The sequence below is a fragment of the Rhinopithecus bieti genome, unplaced genomic scaffold (assembly GCF_001698545.2).
Source record: "Rhinopithecus bieti isolate Rb0 unplaced genomic scaffold, ASM169854v2 scaffold_19969, whole genome shotgun sequence".
Lineage (NCBI taxonomy): Eukaryota > Metazoa > Chordata > Mammalia > Primates > Cercopithecidae > Rhinopithecus > Rhinopithecus bieti.
This window is the reverse complement of record NW_016810434.1, coordinates 375603-394619: the sequence shown is the minus strand read 5'-3', so window position 1 is coordinate 394619 and position 19017 is coordinate 375603. Positions and strand designations below refer to the sequence as shown.

The following is a 19017-nucleotide window of genomic DNA, read 5'->3' as shown; positions in this document are numbered from 1 at the left end:
GGGATTTTAGTACTTTTTAGCTGTAATTCTTCTATGAAGAAGAAACTTTTTTTCATTAGCTATTTGGTAACACTGAAATATTGTCTGTACAAGAAAGGAAGGGTAAAATGTTTGATTTCTTATTTCCACCAACCCTCACTTGGAAAGCCACTTTTCAGAAAACAAATTAGTGCCCTGTTAGCCTCCAGAATGACTAGCTTTTAAAAAAGTGTCATTATGAACTCATGGATTTATAAAATAATTGATATGATTATCTTCTCAGGGTGAATTATTAGAAAAGAACTTGCCATATCAAAGGGTAGACAAATTTAAAATTTTGATACAGATTACCCACTCACCTCCAGATAGGCTGTTTCATTTTATATTCTTGCCAGTAGTTTATAAAAAATATTTGTTTCTCCATATCCTTGCCAACACTTGTTGGCCAGTTTTTAATTTTTCTTGTTATACCAGTCTTATGGCAGAATTCATATCTGTTTCTCTTTCAGTTCTTTAGTTGGAAGTAAAGCTGATCTTTTCGCATTATTGGCTTAAGTTTAGCCAGTTGCCTGTTAATTACCTTTATCCTTGTTTCTATTAGGATATTGGTCTCTTTTTACATTTTTGTTGTTACAACTGTTAGTCTTTTCCTTGATGACTGCTGCTTTGTCTTTGCTTAGAGCTTTTCCTATGTTAAGATTATAAAAATATGTACCTATTTTCTTCTGGTGCCTCTTTATGATTTTATAGTTAAATATTTGTTTCATGGAGAGGTTGTTTTGTATAAGGAGTGAGATAAGAATCCATTATTATTTTTCCCCAAATCCATTATTAGTTTTCTCAATGCCATTTATTAAGGAAACTATCTTTTCCCCACTAATTTGAGATGCCACTTTCATCTTATATTAAGTTTTCTATAATCTTAAGTCTGAGTTCTCTGTTAGATTTCACAGATTTGTCCATCTATTTCTGTTCCAGTATCAAAGTTTATATTACTATGGCTTGATTTTGCATTTAAAATAGTTGTTATTGGATTTTGTAAAATTATGAAAATCAAACAAGCTTTTTCATGTATAACGGTTGCTTTATAATGTGTTTTAATAATTGGTATCACTGGTCTCTTTTCTTTTTGTTGTTTTGTGACTTTGCTGACAAAGGTCACAGATTCTTCCAGATGGATTTTAGAATTATTTGTGTCAAGATTCCCAAACAACCCTTTTTTATTTTGATTGGGATTTTATTCAATACATAGGTCAATTTAGGGAGACTTGATTTCTTTACTGCTTTGAACCTTTGTAGTTAAGGACATTGTCTATCATTTCATTTATTTAAATCTTTTATGTCCTTGAATATTTTTTGTTAATTTATCCCGAAGTTTATTTTTATTGGCTTCTCTGCCTTTTCATTTGAAGAATGCTTTTTAAAATTGATCACATTCACTTTTTTAAAAAAACTAGGCCAAACCTTCTGGGGAAAATGTCAGATTTTATTATCTGTAAGATTAGTCTTCTAAGCTGCCTCTTTAGTATGTCAGCCTGTCTAGGCAAACAAGCCTATGTCCCACTGTCCTTAAGGCAAATTAGATAATGGTCCTTCTAATAGTAGCTATTGTTTTGTTACTGAGTATAAATTGAAGCACACTTTTTAGAAAGATGACAATAGTTGCCCAAAATTAGATATAACTCAGATTTTGGGGTTTTAAATGGAAAAGTTCAACTATTTAAGTACAGCATGTGGGCAGCTTTTTATTAAGTGAAAATAACAAACCTGTAATTGTGAAAAACAGTTTCATGAGGAATGCAAGTGCCAGCCTGCCCAGCCTTCGCTTCATTACATCTGGGAATTTATATTTATCTGCTGCTTATATGAGCTGTCTTTATACCCAAACCTATTTTAGTCTAAATAGAATAATGATGATAAAAGCAGCTACTACTTATTGAGATCCTCCGATGTGCGAGGAATTGTGTTTAATGTATGTTGATTTCTTAAATTAATGGAACAACTTGTTTTTTTGTTTGTCTGTTTTTTGAGACGGAGTCTCACTCTGTTGCCCAGGCTGGAGTGCAGTGGTGCAATCTCAGCTCACTGCAACCTCCACCTCCCTGCCTCAGCCTCCTGAGTAGCTGGGACTACAGGCACGTGCCACCACGCCCGGCTAACATGGAACAGCTTTTTAAGGATTTCTTATTTTATAACACAGCTAAGAAGCAGAGTTGATCTTTAAGTTAAATAGTTAAATCTGTCCAACTCTAGGCTCTTAGGGATGCTGGGCTGCATTATAGGGCTTCCCAGTGTGTGTGTGTGTGTAGGGGTGTGCATATGTTTGTGTTTGGCAGGGATTTTTTGTTGTTTTAGGGGGTGAGAAGAGGGAGATGTGGTCATAGCTTTAGCAAACCTGTCAACACTGCTTCTAAAATAAAGAGGCTTCTATATGTCTCTTTCTCAAGAGCTATTCCTTATTGAGTACTTCAGTATATTTAAAATTTTCATTTTGTAGATATTTGCTGAACTGCTATTATGTGATAGATTCTGGGATCAGATTTTCTGAGAAGCATTGTAAGCCAGATTTAATAAGAAATAGTGAAGTAACTAATATTGAAATTGTGAAAAGATTTGTTAAACTAATTAACCACAAAACATGCTTATAAGATTGAGAGAGACTTTCCAGGCCAAATTAATGTGACTTGCTTGTGTGTGTTATAAAATATCCCAGACGTAGTAAAAGGCATAAAGAATGATATACTTTGGGAGGCCCAGCCAGGCGGATCACCCGAGGTCAGGAGTTCGAGACCAGCCTGGCCAACATGGTGAAACCCCATCTCTACTAAAAATACAAAAATTAGCCAGGCGTGGTGGTGCGCACCTGTAGTCCCAGCTGCTCACGAGGCTGAGGCAGGAGAGTTGCTTGAACCCCGGAGAGGGAGGTTTCAGTGAGCCAAGATAGCGCCACCATACTCCAGCCTGGCGACAGAGTGAGACTCTGTCTCAAAACAAACAAACAAAAAAACATATACCTATCATCTGCTTAAGATATAAAATGTTACTAATATAATTGAAGCCCCAATTTATTCCTTCCCAAGTACATGATTCTTCCTACACCTTAGATGATTGTCTCCTTTCTTTTTTCTTTTTTTCTTTTTTTTTTGAGACTGAGTCTTGCTCTGGCACCCAGGCTGGAATGCAATGGCACGATCTCTGATCACCGCAGCCTCCGTCTCCCGAGTTCAAGAGATTCTCCTGCCTGCCTCAGCCTCCTGAGTAGCTGGGATTTCAGGCACCCGCCACCACGCCTGGCTAATTTTTGTATTTTTATTAGAGGCTGGGTTTCACCATGTTGGCCAGGATGGTCTCAAACTCCTGACCTCAAATGATCCTTCCGCCTCAGCCTCCCAAAGTGCAGGTATTACAGGGGTGAGCCACCGTGCCTGACTAATTGTCTCGTATGAAACAAAATAAAGACTATGTTTATGAACTTTGTATAAATAGTATGGGATGCTCTGATTCTTCTGCAACTTGCTTTTTTCCACTCATGGTAGTATTTTTGAGATTTATCCATGTTGATGCTTGTAGTTCCAATCCATTCATTTCGATTGCTTGTCATATTTCATCGTATGAAATATGACAAATACACCATCCTTTTCTTATCTGCTCTGCTGTTGATGGACAGCTGTTTCCAGTTTTTGCAGTTAAAAAATCACACTGCTATTAATGTTATTTTATGGTTCCTCCTTGTGTGTATATGTGAGATTCCTTAGGGTACCTATGTATGAATGAAATTGTAGGATCAAAAGGTATGTGTATCTTCAGTTTTACTAAAAATTGCCTAATTATCTCCAAAAGTACTGCTCCTTTAAGTGCCTGCCGTCACTGATGAGGTTGTCATTGTTCTCTACCCTTGCCAAAAGGAGGTATTGTTAGACTTTGTAATTTATCAGTTAGATGAGTGATATGTCTCATTGTTATTTTGAATTTCCCTGAGTACTAGTGAGGTTGTATATCTTTCCTTACATTTATCAGTATTACAGGTATTTTTTTCTAATACTTACTCTTACCGTATATTATGGTTTAAAGTTACATGCAAAGTTGTAAGTAGCACAAAGTAGATTCTACTAGACAGAACTATACCCTGCTTGTCTCCTTAAAACAAATGGGTTTTTGATACTTCAGAAAGTGAATATGAGAGTTAGAGTTACATCTTTCAACACAGATAAATGAAAAGCGATGCTGAAAGGCTTGTGGAAGCTACATATAATACGCCATGTATGTAAAGTTAACCATACTGTGTATCTGTGGGCACAGTCCTTCAGCCTATGTGTTTCACTTTTTCTGTATGAGATGATCTTACCAACCTCACAGGGTGATTGGAGGTGAGTGGGCAGTCAATGATAGAATGAGTGCTAAGCACTTAGAATAGTATCTGGCACGTAAGCATTGTTGATATATAACAGAAAGTGTTGCTGGGCGTGGTGGCTCACACCTATAATCCCAGCACTTTCAGAGGCCAAGGCAGGAGGATCACTTGAGCTCAGGAGTTGGAGACCAGCCTGGGTGACAGAGTGAGACCCTGTCTCAAACAAAACAAAACAGTGAAAATATATACATAGAAAGTGTTGTTATAGCTGCGCATAATAGTCTATTTTCTGTAGATTCAAGTGATACGAATTAGAGTGTAAAATTATGTATTGAAATGGTGTGTGCGAGTCACTGCTCTGTCGTCCCAGGGCAGGAAATGCTGGTGGAATTGGGGAGGGTACACGGGACTTCTGATGTGTTTTCTTCCTAAAAGTTGATGCAGTTGCATCAGAATGTTAAGATTTGACAGGATAGTGTAGCAGGTTCTTTTTTTTTTTTAACTGTTTGCTTAAAATATTTCAAAACAAAAATATTTTTTAAGCATGGAAAAAAACATTGGCAACTGTGCAGAAATTTTTTGGAGGAAATAATTTCGGGTGGTTTTCCAGTTTGTGTGTGTGTATATATTAGAAACCATGGACTTTGGAATTAAATTGATGCTTGAATCCTGACTCCATTATTTGCCAGCTTTATGATTTGGGGCAGTTGATACAATCTCTCCAAGTCAGTCTTCTCATCTTTAAAATGTTATCTCACTTAATTCTCTCACTAAAGCATGAGGCAAAATGCTTCATGGTTTGGTGAGAGAATTGAATGAATTAAATGAGATAACATGAAGACCTGGCACATGTCCCTAGTACTTGGTTTTAGGATGAAATGTACCTACTGAGCTTTAGTAATGTGAAAGACGGGTACACCATCCTATATAATTAAATCAGCCCTGAAATCTGGCAGCATTTATGAGATTGAAATGCTGTCTGTTGATAGTTGATTCTAATATAAATGTGCTTCCATCTCAGGGCCAGCTGAGGGGCCCACTGACATAGGGTACCCACAATAGGCGTGTGTTTGCCATGTGTTTGTGTTTGGTCATTCTGCTTCTCTGCTTCCACACGTACACATGCCCCTGTGTTACTCTGATTCATCTTCTGTACCCTGTCAGTTTTCTGCTGGTCAGAACATCTGTGTCTGTGACAGAGCCGTCCAGGATTGCAGTGGATAGGTGGGCATAATCACTCGACCCTTCTGGGGACTCTGGAAGCTGGCTTCTGTTTGGGAACTCTGTCAGTCATCATGCAGCATGGAAGAGGGGGCTGGTGCCAGAGAGCTGATGATAGAGATGCAGGCTAGGTGCTGGTAGACAGCTGTGAGCTGGCTTCATTCAGACGGTTCTCATGTCTCTCGCCACAGGAATTTCCTCACATGGCTCCTGAAGAAGTGACCATCACAGTTCGCCTCATCCGTTCCTTTGAGCATCGCAATTTCAGACCTATAGTGTATCATGGAGTGAATTTGGACCAAACTGTAAAGGAATTTATCGTATTTCTAAAGCAAGGTATGAGATGTGGAAGCCATTTTGTTTTACTAGTATTTTTTAAAAATAGCTGACTATGATATTAATAGTGATCTTTAACAAATCCTAAAGTACTTTGAAAGATTAACCTGGGTTCTAAGCCCTATTCTGGGCCCTGGCATCTGCAGAGGGCCTCCCTCAGGGATTCTCACTGAATAGTCTGTGTCCTCATGAGGGATTGTGACCATCATTTTTGGCTTTTTTTTTTTTTTTAATTAATAAAAGACAATATCTAGGTTTGTTGTTAATGGGCTTATATATTTGGAGGTTGATTAGCAAGGGAGTGCAGTGTAGCTGATTGTGGTACCCAGCTGAGCACAGGGTGTGTGGGGTGGTCACATGGGGAAGCGTGGCGGGAGGGGAGCGGGGGCCGTACAGCAGGAAGTCATGAGAGCTGCTGATAATTGTGGTCACAGACACAGAAATGGTGGTGCTAGTTTATTGTTTCAAACTAAAAGTATGCATGAAGTTAGTCTTCATTCTGTTATGTCCTCATTGGGTTTCTCTTCTCTGTTTTTAATTATTGAAGTGTTCTAATCGTCGACCTTTGAGAAAACATCTAAAATAAGGTTTTATTATTTTAATTGAAGTGTTATTTATATATGGTGCAATCTGCAGATTTCTTGTATAGTTCCATTGGTTTTGACAAATAATATTGCTGTATGTCCAATGTAATTTTTTTTTACTTTGACATGATTTCAGAGTCATAGACAAGTTGCAGGAACAGGACAAAGAATTCCTGGATGCTCTTCACACAGATTCCCTGTGTGAACATTTTGTTATGTTTGTTTTATTCCTGTGGAGGCCAGAGCAACTCCATCTTGGATGCTGATCTGCCATATTGACTTCTCATTAGCCCCAGTTTTGAGATACCTCTAAGATTTCCAGGTTATCTACTGTTCCTTGTATAAGAACAGGTACTTACTATAAATCCTGACCTTAGGTCAAACAACCTTGATGTTACTATACTTTGCTTGCCCTACACATCCCTTCAGATCACCCTTTCCTATGGTATAAGCCCTGGGTCTGGGGGATAATGGTGTGTGGATCCATTGTCTTGTCCTGCCAAAGCCTGAGACACAGACATGGCTTCTGTTTGTAAGTTCCTATTCAATATGTCTTTCTAAGAAACTGAATATGTCAGCCTGTTTCTTCAGCCTCTCAGCTTCCTCGGACTTTCTGGGGTAGGTTCACATAGACCTGCTCACCTGGAAACAGTTCCCCTCACTCCCTCCCCTCTCTCCTCTTCCCCATTCTCTCTCATTCTCCTCACTCCCCCAGATAAGGTAGCATCCTCAACAAAGAAGAGTAAAATTTTAGAGACGTGACAAGACAAAGGAAATGAACTCTGAATCTCTCAGGGTGACAACTTGTGGGAAGGTGAATAACCAATAGTTAGTAGAGCTCATTAATGTGGATTCTGTTGTGCCATCTCTAGACTGATAAGGGTCTCAAGTTGTCTTCAGTGGTTAACCTTTGTTTTCCCTGGTAGAGAGGTGGGCAAGATACCTTTTGTCTTTGTACATCTATTGTATGTCCTGATTTTAGGCAAACAGAGGGAGGGCTGAGAGCTTTCCTGCATCTGCTGCTGCTTAATTGCTCTTAGCTAAAAAAAAAAATCCTTAGCTATAGAGGCATAATTTGAGGGCCACTTCCTGGTTTCTGACAGCGTCAATTAGAAAGTGTCGTGCTTTTGAGAGGTCATTACCCAAAGCATAGTCAGAGTTTGAAATAGAAACAAATCCCTACTGTTTTATTTATAATCTTTATGTGTATTATGGGTTGCAGTGTTTCTTAATGTTGATATAGCAAGTGCTATGATGTTCTTTGTACAGTGCAGACTAGGTTCTTGAAGTCCTTGAGAATAAGATGTATTTTCAAGCTGCTGCAGTGGCAGGGGAAGATGTCTCTTTCCCAGGGTCATGGTGTTCTTTTCTTCCCAGGTACCACGATGCCTTCCCCAGCAGAGCAGTGGTACTGGTCACAGTGAGATGCTCAGACCCGCCTACTCACACCTTTCATCTGCAGTGGGAATAACAGCCACTGCTTGTTTAGTTGTGCACTTAAGGAAATGCGTTCTACTGACTAAAAGGTGAACTTTTGGGGTACAGGCTTTTTTGTGTTGTGGGCTCTGTGTCCAAGCCTATCTTTGTCATCTGATTTGAGGTACTATGGAACTCTGAAAGGTTGATGGGCCACATATTTGCCTTTTGTGAATTGTGTACATAACAAAGACCAAATAGTTTGATAGTGAGGGATTTTTGAAATGTGTAATAATAATAATGATAGCAAACATTACTATGTATCAGGTACTATACTAAGAATTTTACCTAGATTATCTCATTTCATCCTCACAGCATCCCACTAAAGTTGGAACCATTTTACAGGTGAAGAAACTAAGGAATAGAGGGTTTAAGAAGCTTGCTTGGCCACCTGCAGTGGCTCATGTCTGTAATCCCAGCAATTTGGGAGGCCAAGGCAGGAGGATCACTTGGGCCCAGGAGCTTGCGGCCAGCCTGGGCAATATAGCAAGACCCTGTCTCTCCAAAATCAGAAACAAAAACAAAAAACAAAACAAAAAGTAGCTGGGCGTGGTGGCATACATCTGTAATGCCAGCACTCAGGAGGCTGAGGTGGGAAGATCGCTTGAGCCCAGGAAGTTGAGGCTGCAGTGAGCTTTGATTGCACTACTGCACTCCAGTCTGGGCCACAGAGCAAGACTATGCCTCAAAAAAATAAATAAATAAATAAAACTTTCCTGATGTTGCATGGGTAGTAAAAGGCAAAGCTGGAAATCAACCCAGGCATATTAACAATCAAACATGTACTCTTACTAAACACTGCACTAAATTGCTTCTTTATTCTTCTCTACTGCCTCACTTGCTTGAGTGGGATCTCTGAAATAAATGGATGGACTCTGTGTCAAAAGGGGCTTTGAATTCAGTTCGTCTTGCTCTAGTATTTTGAATGCTGAGTGCTAGCGAGATTGTTTGGCAGTGGCATAGGGAATTTTGTACAGTTACAGAGATGGTCATTGTGAAGAAAAATCTCTTGGAGTTATTTTACACACTTTATTGCCTTCCTTTCTTTTTAAATTAAATTTTATTTTTTGATCCTCCTCCCTCCCCAAGGCTTTCTAAATGTTCTTTTCTTTTGTAGTCACATTTTGCCATCCACAGGTTAACCTAGTTACCTACCATCATTCTTTGTATTTTCTCCTCAGCCAAAAAGTTTTGGTTAAATTTTATTCATTCCCCATTGAGAATCATGGCCCTAGAGCATCAGGTCATCAAAACCTTAAGTTATGTAAATACAATAAATATAAATGTATGTATTTACATATAAATATAATAAACCTATTGCTGATGTATGAGAACTTTATTTATTTATGTATGTATGTATTTATTTATTTATTTTGAGACATAGTCTCGCTCTGTTGCCCAGACTGGAATGCAGTGGTGTGGTCTCGGCTAACAACCTCTGCCTCCTAAGTTGAAGCAATTCTCCTGCCTCAGCCTCCTGAGTAGCTGGGATTACAGGTGTGCGCCACTGTGCCTGGCTAATTTTGAATTTTTAGTAGAGATGGGGTTTCACCATGTTGGCAAACTGGTCTTAAACTTCTGATCTCAAGTGATCTGTCTGCCTCAGCCTCCCAAAGTGCTGGGATTACAGGTATAAGCCACCACACCCGGGGCCTGGGAAATGGATATTAATCAAATATTATGATCATAGAGGTATCATAATATATTAACATCTATAGATGACTGTATTTTTTAGATTCAGAATACTAGACAAACCAGTTATCTAGATAACATAAAGTTATTTTAATTGTTCTTAATTTGCAAGCATTTCGATTCTTACTAATACTTCAGATCTGGTTTCCAAATGTAAAGTCATCCCAACTATGGAAAAGAACACTGTGGAAGCTCTGTCCAACCTTCTAGTTCAGTCTGATGTTTTTCTCATGGTTAGACTGGGCTTATGGGTTTTTGAGAGGAAGGTCACAGAGGCACAGAGAGATTTTATCGGATCGTGTCAGAGGTGTACGCTTTCCACATGATTTAGGATTATTGATGTTGACCTTGATTAAGTGGCAGAAGTCATGTCAAGTTGCTCTACTGTAAAGTTACTCTTTTTTTCCTTTCCTTTTCAAATTGTACTTTTCAGAAGGAATTCATATCCACAGTTAAACACTCGGGGGTTATGCTCCCCTTCCTTTAGAATAAAATATGTACAAAAATCCTTTGAAGTTCTGTATGGCAGACTTGACTTTGTTGCTCAGATTATGCTAGCTTTGGGAGCTCTTTCAGTTGCTTCCTGTGCTCCTCTGACATACGCCCTCAGTGTGCATGGGTGCACGTGTTCAGTACTTTTACTTTCTGGTACCATAGGATGCCCCAGACTTGTCTTGTACATGTCCTGTTCCTAGAATCAGCTTTATTTCCAAAGAGTCTCGGTTCTTTTTTAGTAGAAAATGGTATTAGAAACCAGGATCTAGGTAGTAGATGTATTCATTGCTACTAGAGTGCTCTTTCTTTCTTTCTTTTTTCTATAGTAGATATCTAAAGACCAAGGAGTGTCATTTTAAACTGTCTCAGCTGATCAGGCAAAGAAACACTTGTGTCTGTATTAACCTGTGCATATGTACATATGTATAAATATTTTTATATGTAACGATCTATATATAAATATGTTAAACATGAATTCTTACTGATCTTTCCATCTCTGATCCATTACCCTATGGTTCATTCTAGCTTCCTCTCCTTGCTTATCTGTTAATTCCCACACCAACAGTGAGAAACGTGGTCCCACCATCTGCTATCCATTTATTTAATTGTTTAATTCTGGCATACGGGTATGGCAGTGTATCCCCATGGGAAGCACTTGATATCAGTTAGATACAGGCCTTTTGTGTCCTTTCGCCATAAGCACTGTAGTCTTACAAAATCTGTTCATTGCCAGAGTTATTTAGGTCAGCACTTTTTCTTCTTCTCCCTTCAGTAAGGTTGTTGTACCTTTTGTAGTACAGATAGATTAGATTCTCTTGTCACCACCTGCATTCTTTCCTGGGATCCCCTGACTTCTTAAATAATTTTTAAAAAAATTTTTTTGAGAGAGGGTCTCACTCCAGTTGCAGTACAGGCTGGAGTGCAGTGGCACCATCTTGGCTTGCTGCAGCCTCAACCTCTTGGGCTCAGGTGATTCTCCCACCATAGCCTCCTAGCAACTGGGACTACTGATGCATGCCACCATGCCTGGCTAATTTTTATTTTTATTTATTTTATTTTTTATTTTTACTAGAGACGGGGTTTTACTGTGTTGCCCAGGCTGGTCTCAAAACTCCTGGACTCAGGCAGTCTGCCTGCCTCAGCCTCCCAAAGTGCTGGGATTATAGGTATGAGTTGCTGCACCTGACCTTTTTTTTTTTACTTTGCATACATTGAGGTTTACTCTTTGTGCTACAAAGTTCTTTGGGTTTTTGACAAACAGGTAATGTCATGCAGCACTGTTACAGTGCCGTGCAGAATAGTTTCACTGCCTAAAATATCCGCTGTGCTTCACTTCTTTATCCTCTCCTTCCCCATGCTGCACCCTTGGCAACTACTGATTTTTTTCTTATCTCTGTATCTTTTCCAGAATGTCACTGAATTGGAATCATACAGTATGTAGACTTTTCTGAATGGCTTCTTTTACTTAGAAATATACATTGAAGGGGTCAGGCACAGTGGCTCATGCCTGTAATCCCAACACTTTGGAAGGTGGAGGTAGGAGGATCACTTGAGCCTGGGAGTTTGAAGACCAGACTGGACAACACAGTATGACCCCATCTGTATTTAAAAAAAAAAAAAAAAGAAACATGCATTGAACATGCGTTGAAGGGTCCTTCATGTCTTTTTGTGACAAGTCATGTCTTTCTAATCTCCATTAATCTGGAACAGTCCCCCCACCTTCTTTCATTTTTGATTATATTAATTTTTAAAGAAAAATTTAGGCCAGTGTCTTATAGAATGTTACATAATTTGCATTTGTCTAGATCGTTTTCTCATGATTAGATTCAGGTTAAGCAGTTTTGGCAAGATTACCGTGTAGGTCAGGGGTTAACAAACTACAGTCTGTGGACCATATATGTATCACTTTTGTGCTTTAGTGGTAGAGTTGAATAGTTGTGGCAGACACTGTCACAGAGATGGAGACTCGCCCACAAAGCCTGAAATGCTGACTCGCTGGCCTTTTCCAAAATAGTTTGCTGGCCTTGATGTAGGTGATTCTTCCTTGTTGCATCACATCAGGAAACACTGAATGCCAGTTCATCCCTTCATTGGTGATACAGATTTAAATCCTTTGGCTAAAGGTGCCATCCACCAGATTTTCCTGGTGTAAAAGTGTCTTTCTGATTTATAAGTAGTCTATGGAGTGATAAACGTTGAGACCGTTTACGTATCTTGTTTCTAATGGTTTTAGCATTTATTGATGATTCTTATCTGAATCATTGGTGGTTGAAAAACTGATTTTTCCAATTCTATGATTCTCTCTCCATGTATTATCTGGCACTCTTCTGTAAAGAAACACTCCCTTGAAGCCTCTCTTTTTTCGAAAGGAATACAATAATTTGACTGCAGCACAGTCATACCGTATTATTGCCTTATCACATGAGGCAGTTCCTTCAACATATTGTTAAGGCAATGCTTTCTTGTTTTTACTACTCTACTACAGGATGTACTGCAGATTCTTTAAGTACTTAACTCTATAATTTTAATACACAAAATAATACATGGCCTGGCATGGTGGCTCACACTGTAATCCCAGCACTTTGAGGGGCCAAAGCGGGAGGATGGCTTGAGCGCAGGAGTTTGAGACCAATCTGAGTAACATAGCAAGACCCTCATCTGTACTAAAAATTTAAAAACGTAGGCCTGGCCTGGTGGTACCTTCCTGTAGCCGAGCTATTTGGGAGGCTGAGATGGGAGGATTGCTTCAGCCTGGGAGGTCGAGGCTGCAGTGAGCCATGATTGTGCCACTGCACTCCAGCCTGGGCAACAGAGAAAGACCCTGCTCAAACAAAACAAAACAAAACAAAACAAAACAAAACTATATTTCTCATCTCTGGCTATTAATCTTTGGAATGAGAGTATAACAACAGAGCGGGTGTGCTAACCTAGGGATGGCAGGTGGCTTCTTCTAGGAAGTGAATAACAGTGGGACTGGGGAAAGATGGAAAGGTTTCAGCTGTTTCCAGATTGTTCTACTTAGTTAAAAAAAAAATTAGTAAAGGATCTATAGTAATATGACTACGTGTTAACATTTGTAAAATCTGGTTAGTGGGTTAAATGAATTTGTTTGTTCTACTCTGTGCTTTTCTATAATTTAGATTATTTTATAAGTAAAGTAAAAAGCATCTTAATATAGCTTTACGTTGGAATCTTACCATCATGTCTGATAAAGATACCTTATCAGGTTTGAATGTTGGTGCATAGTTTTGATTATTAGGTGTTTGGTATTCTTCGTCCATATAGATTAGTCATTGGTTTTGTTTTGTTTTTTTTCCTTTAGGTGTTTATGCTTTCTCAAAGGTCTTCTAATGTAGATCCAGCGTCCAATAAGTTACAGATTGTACCACTTCTATTTTTAGAGCCTTTACTGTGAGGCAAAGAATTATTTTATTGCCTATTGATATTTCAGTGGTTTTCCAGACTTTATTGATTTTTGTATTGAAATGTGTGTTTTAACATTTCAGACTCCCCTGGGGCATCCTAATTTTCACTAGTATATTTGTTAAGTTGCCTACATTTTTCCACGGATTTTTTTTATGGGGACTTAATTGTGTGAGAAAAGTTAGTGGTTACCTTCTTGTGACCTTCCTTTCTATTAATGAAATATTAAATTAGTTTTTGCAACATTCTGAAGTCTTAAGTTCAAAGGTGGGAAAACATAAAATGAAAGAATAACTCAGTGCAAAGTGGGAAATCATTTTCAGAATATAATAGATATGTCATAGACTTTTTCTTTCAGCCAAGATGGAGTAGGACCAGGGGACCAGGCTTGCTCTTCTACATTAAACAACTAAAAAAACCATATATAATATATAAAACAATCATTTCCCTGGGATCGGGGAAACAGACAAGGTGACCCCTATGATTGTGCCACTTTCCAGGCCACAGGGCAGGGAGAGGGAATTGAGCCAAAGCTGGTGGGTTCCATGAGTTTAGGAGTCAGAGCTGGCAGTCTGGAGTGGAGCCTGGAGAGGTCACAGGGCAGAGTACAGGAACATAGAGAGCTGTGCAGAGAGATGGGGAGCTCTGAAGATTTGCAGAGGAACTTTGACGATATGCAGAGTGTGAGTCTTCAGTTGTGTATGGATCAGTGAAAGCAAGTAAAGAAACTACTGGAAGCCTGGGAAAGAACCACCTAAAAATAGTAGAATGAGAAATGCTCAGAGCTCCTATAGGGCTGGGAATAGTTGTTATTCCACCTGTCGGAGCAGAAACCTTGTTATTCACAGGCTGTCGGGCAGAGTATCCAGAAGGGTGTTGCTGCAGTAGTAGAGCAAAATTAGCTGTAGACTGAATTCTGCCCTGGTCCCACCTAACAAAGTTCAGAAGCACAACTTGAAAGGATCAGATTGTTTCCAGATAATTTAACTGTGTCCCAGAAGAAAGCTCAAGAAAGCTTACAGGAATACAGAAATATCCAGCACCCAACAAGATAAAATTTACAGTGTCTAGAATCAAATCAGAACTTACCAGGCATGCAAAGAAGCAAAAAATATGATCCATAATGAGCAGGAAAAAAAAAATCAGTTAATTGAAACCAACCCAGAAATATTGCAGGTGATAAAATTAGTCAACAAAGACGATAGAGATAATTATGACCATATTGCAAATGTTCAAGAAGCTAGAGGAAAGATTGAGCATGTTAGCAATGGAAGATATTTAAAAATACCTGAATTGAAAATAGTGTCTGAGATGGGTATCCACTGGACAGGATTAGCCTACAGATTAGATGCTGCAGGAGAAAAGGTTAGTCAACTTGAAAACTTAGCAACAAAACAATCTAAAATTAAACATAGAAAAAGACTGGAAAAAATAAAGCAGTGGGGAGGTATGGGACAACTTCTGGTAGCCCAATATACATGTAATTGGAGATGGTAAAGGAGAGAGGGATGGGGGACAGACAATATATTTGAAGAAATAATGGTTGAAAATTTTACAAATATGATAAAAACTAGAGACTCACAATTCCAAGCAGTTCAACAAATCCCAACCAAAAGAAACGTGAAGAAAGCCACACTAAGGCATACCATAGTCTAACTGCTTAACCGGTGATAAAGAAAAAAAATCTTAAAAGCAGCAAGAGAAAAAAGAACACATTACATAAAAAGAAACAGAGATGAAATTGACAGCTGACTTCTCATCAGAATCAGTGCGTGCCAGAAAGAAGATACTGGATTAACTTTTTTTTTTTGTTTGTTTGAGACGGAATCTTGCTCTGTCGCCCAGGCTGAAGTGCAGTGGCACGATCTCAGCTCACTGCAACTTCCGCCTCCCAGGTTCAAGCGATTCTCCTGCCTCAGCTGCCCAAGTAGCTGGGACTACAGGCATGTGCCACCATGTCCGGCTAATTCTTTTCGTATTTTTTTTAGAGAATTGGGGTTTTCACATGGGGCTGGCCAAGGCTGGTCTCGCAAACTCCTGACCTCAAGTGATCTGCCTGGCCTCGGCCTCCCCAAAAAGTGCTGAAAGTTACAGATTGAAAGCACTGCGCCCGGCCTTGGAGTATACTTCTTCTTTTTTTTTTTTTTTTTTTTTTTTGAGGACGGAGTCTGGCCTGTCGCCCAGGCTGGAGTGCAGTGGCGCGATCTCGGCTCACTGCAAGCTCCGCCCTCCGGGGTTCACGCTTTCTCCTGTCTCGCCTCCTGAGTAGCTAGGACTACAGGCGCCGCCACCTTCGCCGGCTAAATTTTTTCGCCCGGCTAATTTTTTTTTTTTTTGTATTTTTAGTAGAGACGGGGTTTCACCGTGGTCTCGATCTCCTGACCTTGTGATCCGCCCGCCTCGGCCTCCCAAAGTGCTGGGATTAGAGGCGTGAGCCACCGCGCCCGGCCTGGAGTAACTTCTTTAAAGCAGTTAAGGAATGAAGCCAACATGAAGATGTTTTCGGACATACCAAAGCTTAAAGAGTTCATCACCTGGAGATCTGCACCGTAATAAATGTTAGAAGGCCTTCTTCAGACATAAGGAAAGTGATACCAGACGTAAATCTGGATGCACACAGAGAAATAGTACTGGAAATGGTAAATACAATAAATATAAAATATTTTTCTTATTTTAAAAAAATTTAAAAAATACATTTGACCCTTTATAGAAACACAACCACAACATATTGTGGGTTTTGTGGGAAATTTATGACAGCAGTAGCACGAAGACCAGCAGAGGAGAAATGGAAAAATCTTTTGCTGTTACAAAGTGCTATAGTATCATTTGGAGGTAGACTGATAAAGATGTTTACTGTAAACCTCAAAGCATCTCTCCTGCCTCCCAACCCCACAATCCAAGGGTTACAGCTAATGGGCTAACAAAAGAGATAAAATGGAATCATAAAAGATTGTCAAATAGACAATCCAAAAAAAGAGAGAAAAAGAGGAAATAGTGAACAAATGGACAAATTTAAAGGAATAGCAAGACTTTAACCATATCAATAATTACATTGAAAGTAAGTGGGCTAAATACCCCAATTAAAAGACAGACATATAATAGGAAGTCCCGGTTATATGTTGCCTACAAGCAATGTACTTTAAAGATAAAAATCAAGTTAGAATAGAAGGATGAGAAAGTTATACCATGCTGATATGAATCCAAAGAAAGGTGAAGGGACTATGTTAGTATCAGATGATGTAGATTTTACAGCAAAATATTACTAGGGATAAAACTATCACTTCATAATGATAAAGGCATCAATTGAGAGGACATAACAATGCACCTAACAACTGAATTTCAAAATAAATGAAATAAAAACTCATAGAACTGCAGGAAGAAATAGATGAATGGAACAAATAGAAAATCAGTAAGGATCTGGAGAACTGAAAAACACTAGCAACCCAGTTGACTGAATTGATATTTATAGAAGCTTGCTTCCAACAATAATGGAATTTACACATTTCTTTCAGATGCAATGGAGTGTTTATGAATAGTCCAGACTTCATGCTATAAAACAAGTCTTAATAGATTTTAAAGGATTCCAATTAGACAGTGTCTGTTTTCTGTCCATAATGAAATTAGATTAGAAATCAGTAACAGAAAGATCTCTGGAAAAATCTCCAAATATTTGGAAACCAAATAACACACTTCTAAATAGCCTAAGGGTCAAAGCAGAGATCAAAAGGGAAGGTATTTTGAACTGAGTGGAAATGAATATACAACTTTTCAAATTTTGTGGGATACATGTAAAAATAGTATTTAAAAGAAACTCTATAGTACTAAAACACCTAAATATTAAAAAAGGTTTCAAATCAATGATTTCAGTCTTAAGAAACTAGAAACAGAAAAGCAAATGAAACCTAAAATAATCAGAATAAAAGAAATAATAATGATTGCAGCAGAAAATAGAAAAACCATAAAGAAAATCAGTAACAGTCGTCAAAGTTGGTTCTTTGAGATCAATAAAATTGAGGAAGCTCTAGCCAGACTGATGAGGAAATAGAGAAGACACAAGTTACCAGTATCAGGAGTGAGAGCTGTCATATCACTACAGACTTTCTGCAGATATTAAAAGAATAATAAGGGAATATTCTTAACAATTTAATGCTAATAAATACATTATCCTAGATAAAGTAGACAAATTGCTTGAAAGACCCAAACTATCAAAGCTGACTAAAGAAGAAACAGCCGGAACAACTCTGTATTTTAAAAGGAATTATGGTTAAAAAACACGTCCATCGGCCGGGCGCAGTGGCTCAAGCCTGTAATCCCAGCACTTTGGGAGGCCGAGACGGGCGGATCACGAGGTCAGGAGATCGAGACCATCCTGGCTAACATGGTGAAACCCCGTCTCTACTAAAAATACAAAAAAAACTAGCCGGGCGACCTGGCGGGCTCCTGTGGTCCCAGCTGCTCGGGAGGCTGAGGCAGGAGAATGGCGTGAACCCGGGAGGCGGAGCTTGCAGGGAGCGGAGACCCGGCCACTCCCCTCCAGCCAGGGCGACAGAGCGAGACTCCGTCTCAAAAAAAAAAAAAAAAACAAAAAAAACACGTCCACAAAGAAAACTCCAGGCCCAGATGGTTTCACTGGTACATTCTACCATATTTTTAAGGAAGAAATAATCTCAATTCTACAGAGATTCTTCCAGAAGAAGGATGGGAGCCAGGCACAATAATTCTTCCCTATAATCCCAGCTGTTTAGGAGGCTGAGGCAGGAGGTTCTTTTGAGGCCAGAAGTTTGAGAACAACCTGAGCAACATAGTGAGATGCCATCTCTTAAGAAAAAAAAAAAAAAGGAGGGGGGGAATATTTTTCAACTCATTCTCTGAGGTCATCCTTATCCTGATACCAAACCAGAGAAAGTTGTTAGAAGAAAATAAAGCTACCAGCCAATATTTGTCATGAATGGAGATGTAAAAATTCTTGCCCAAACTTTAGTAAATCAAATCCAAAAATATTAAAAAGGATAATACATTATGACTCTCGGTTCTGCAAGCCATACACAAAGCCTAGTGCTGGTATGTGCTTCTGGTGAAGGCCTCAGGAAGCTTACTACCGTGGCAGAAGGCAAAGGGAAGTCAGCATGCCACATAGCATGTCACATGAGAGAGGAAGCAAGAGAGAGAGAGAGGGAGAAGATGTCCGGCTCTTTTTAACAACCGGATCTCATGTGAACTAATAGAGGAGGAACTCACCCATTACAGCATGGAGAGCACCAACCCGTTTGTGAAGGATCTACCCCCATGACCAAAACACCTCTCACTAGGCCCATCGCCAACATTGGAGGTTACATGTCAACATGAGATTTGGAGGGGACAAAACATCCAGACTATATCAATGACCATGTAGGGTTTATCCTAAGAATGCAATGCTGGTTCCACCAAAAAAAAAAAAAAAAAAAAAAAAAAAAAAAAAAA

General features: G+C 39.1%; 1 protein-coding gene across 7 annotated transcripts in view; it reads left to right on the top strand.

The window, feature by feature from the left end:
• The window catches only part of CUNH2orf76 (chromosome unknown C2orf76 homolog), a 100401-nt gene that overhangs the window by 15000 nt on the left and 66384 nt on the right, over window positions 1-19017 (top strand). For all 7 annotated transcript variants that reach the window (XR_001889164.1, XR_001889162.1, XM_017891944.1 and 4 more), the window contains exon 3: window positions 5743-5887. Coding sequence is in view for 5 of the 7 variants with exons in the window: in XM_017891944.1 (XP_017747433.1) it covers window positions 5743-5887 (145 nt within the window). In the remaining 2 variants the exon portion in view is untranslated. The remainder of the gene's footprint in view (window positions 1-5742; window positions 5888-19017) is intronic.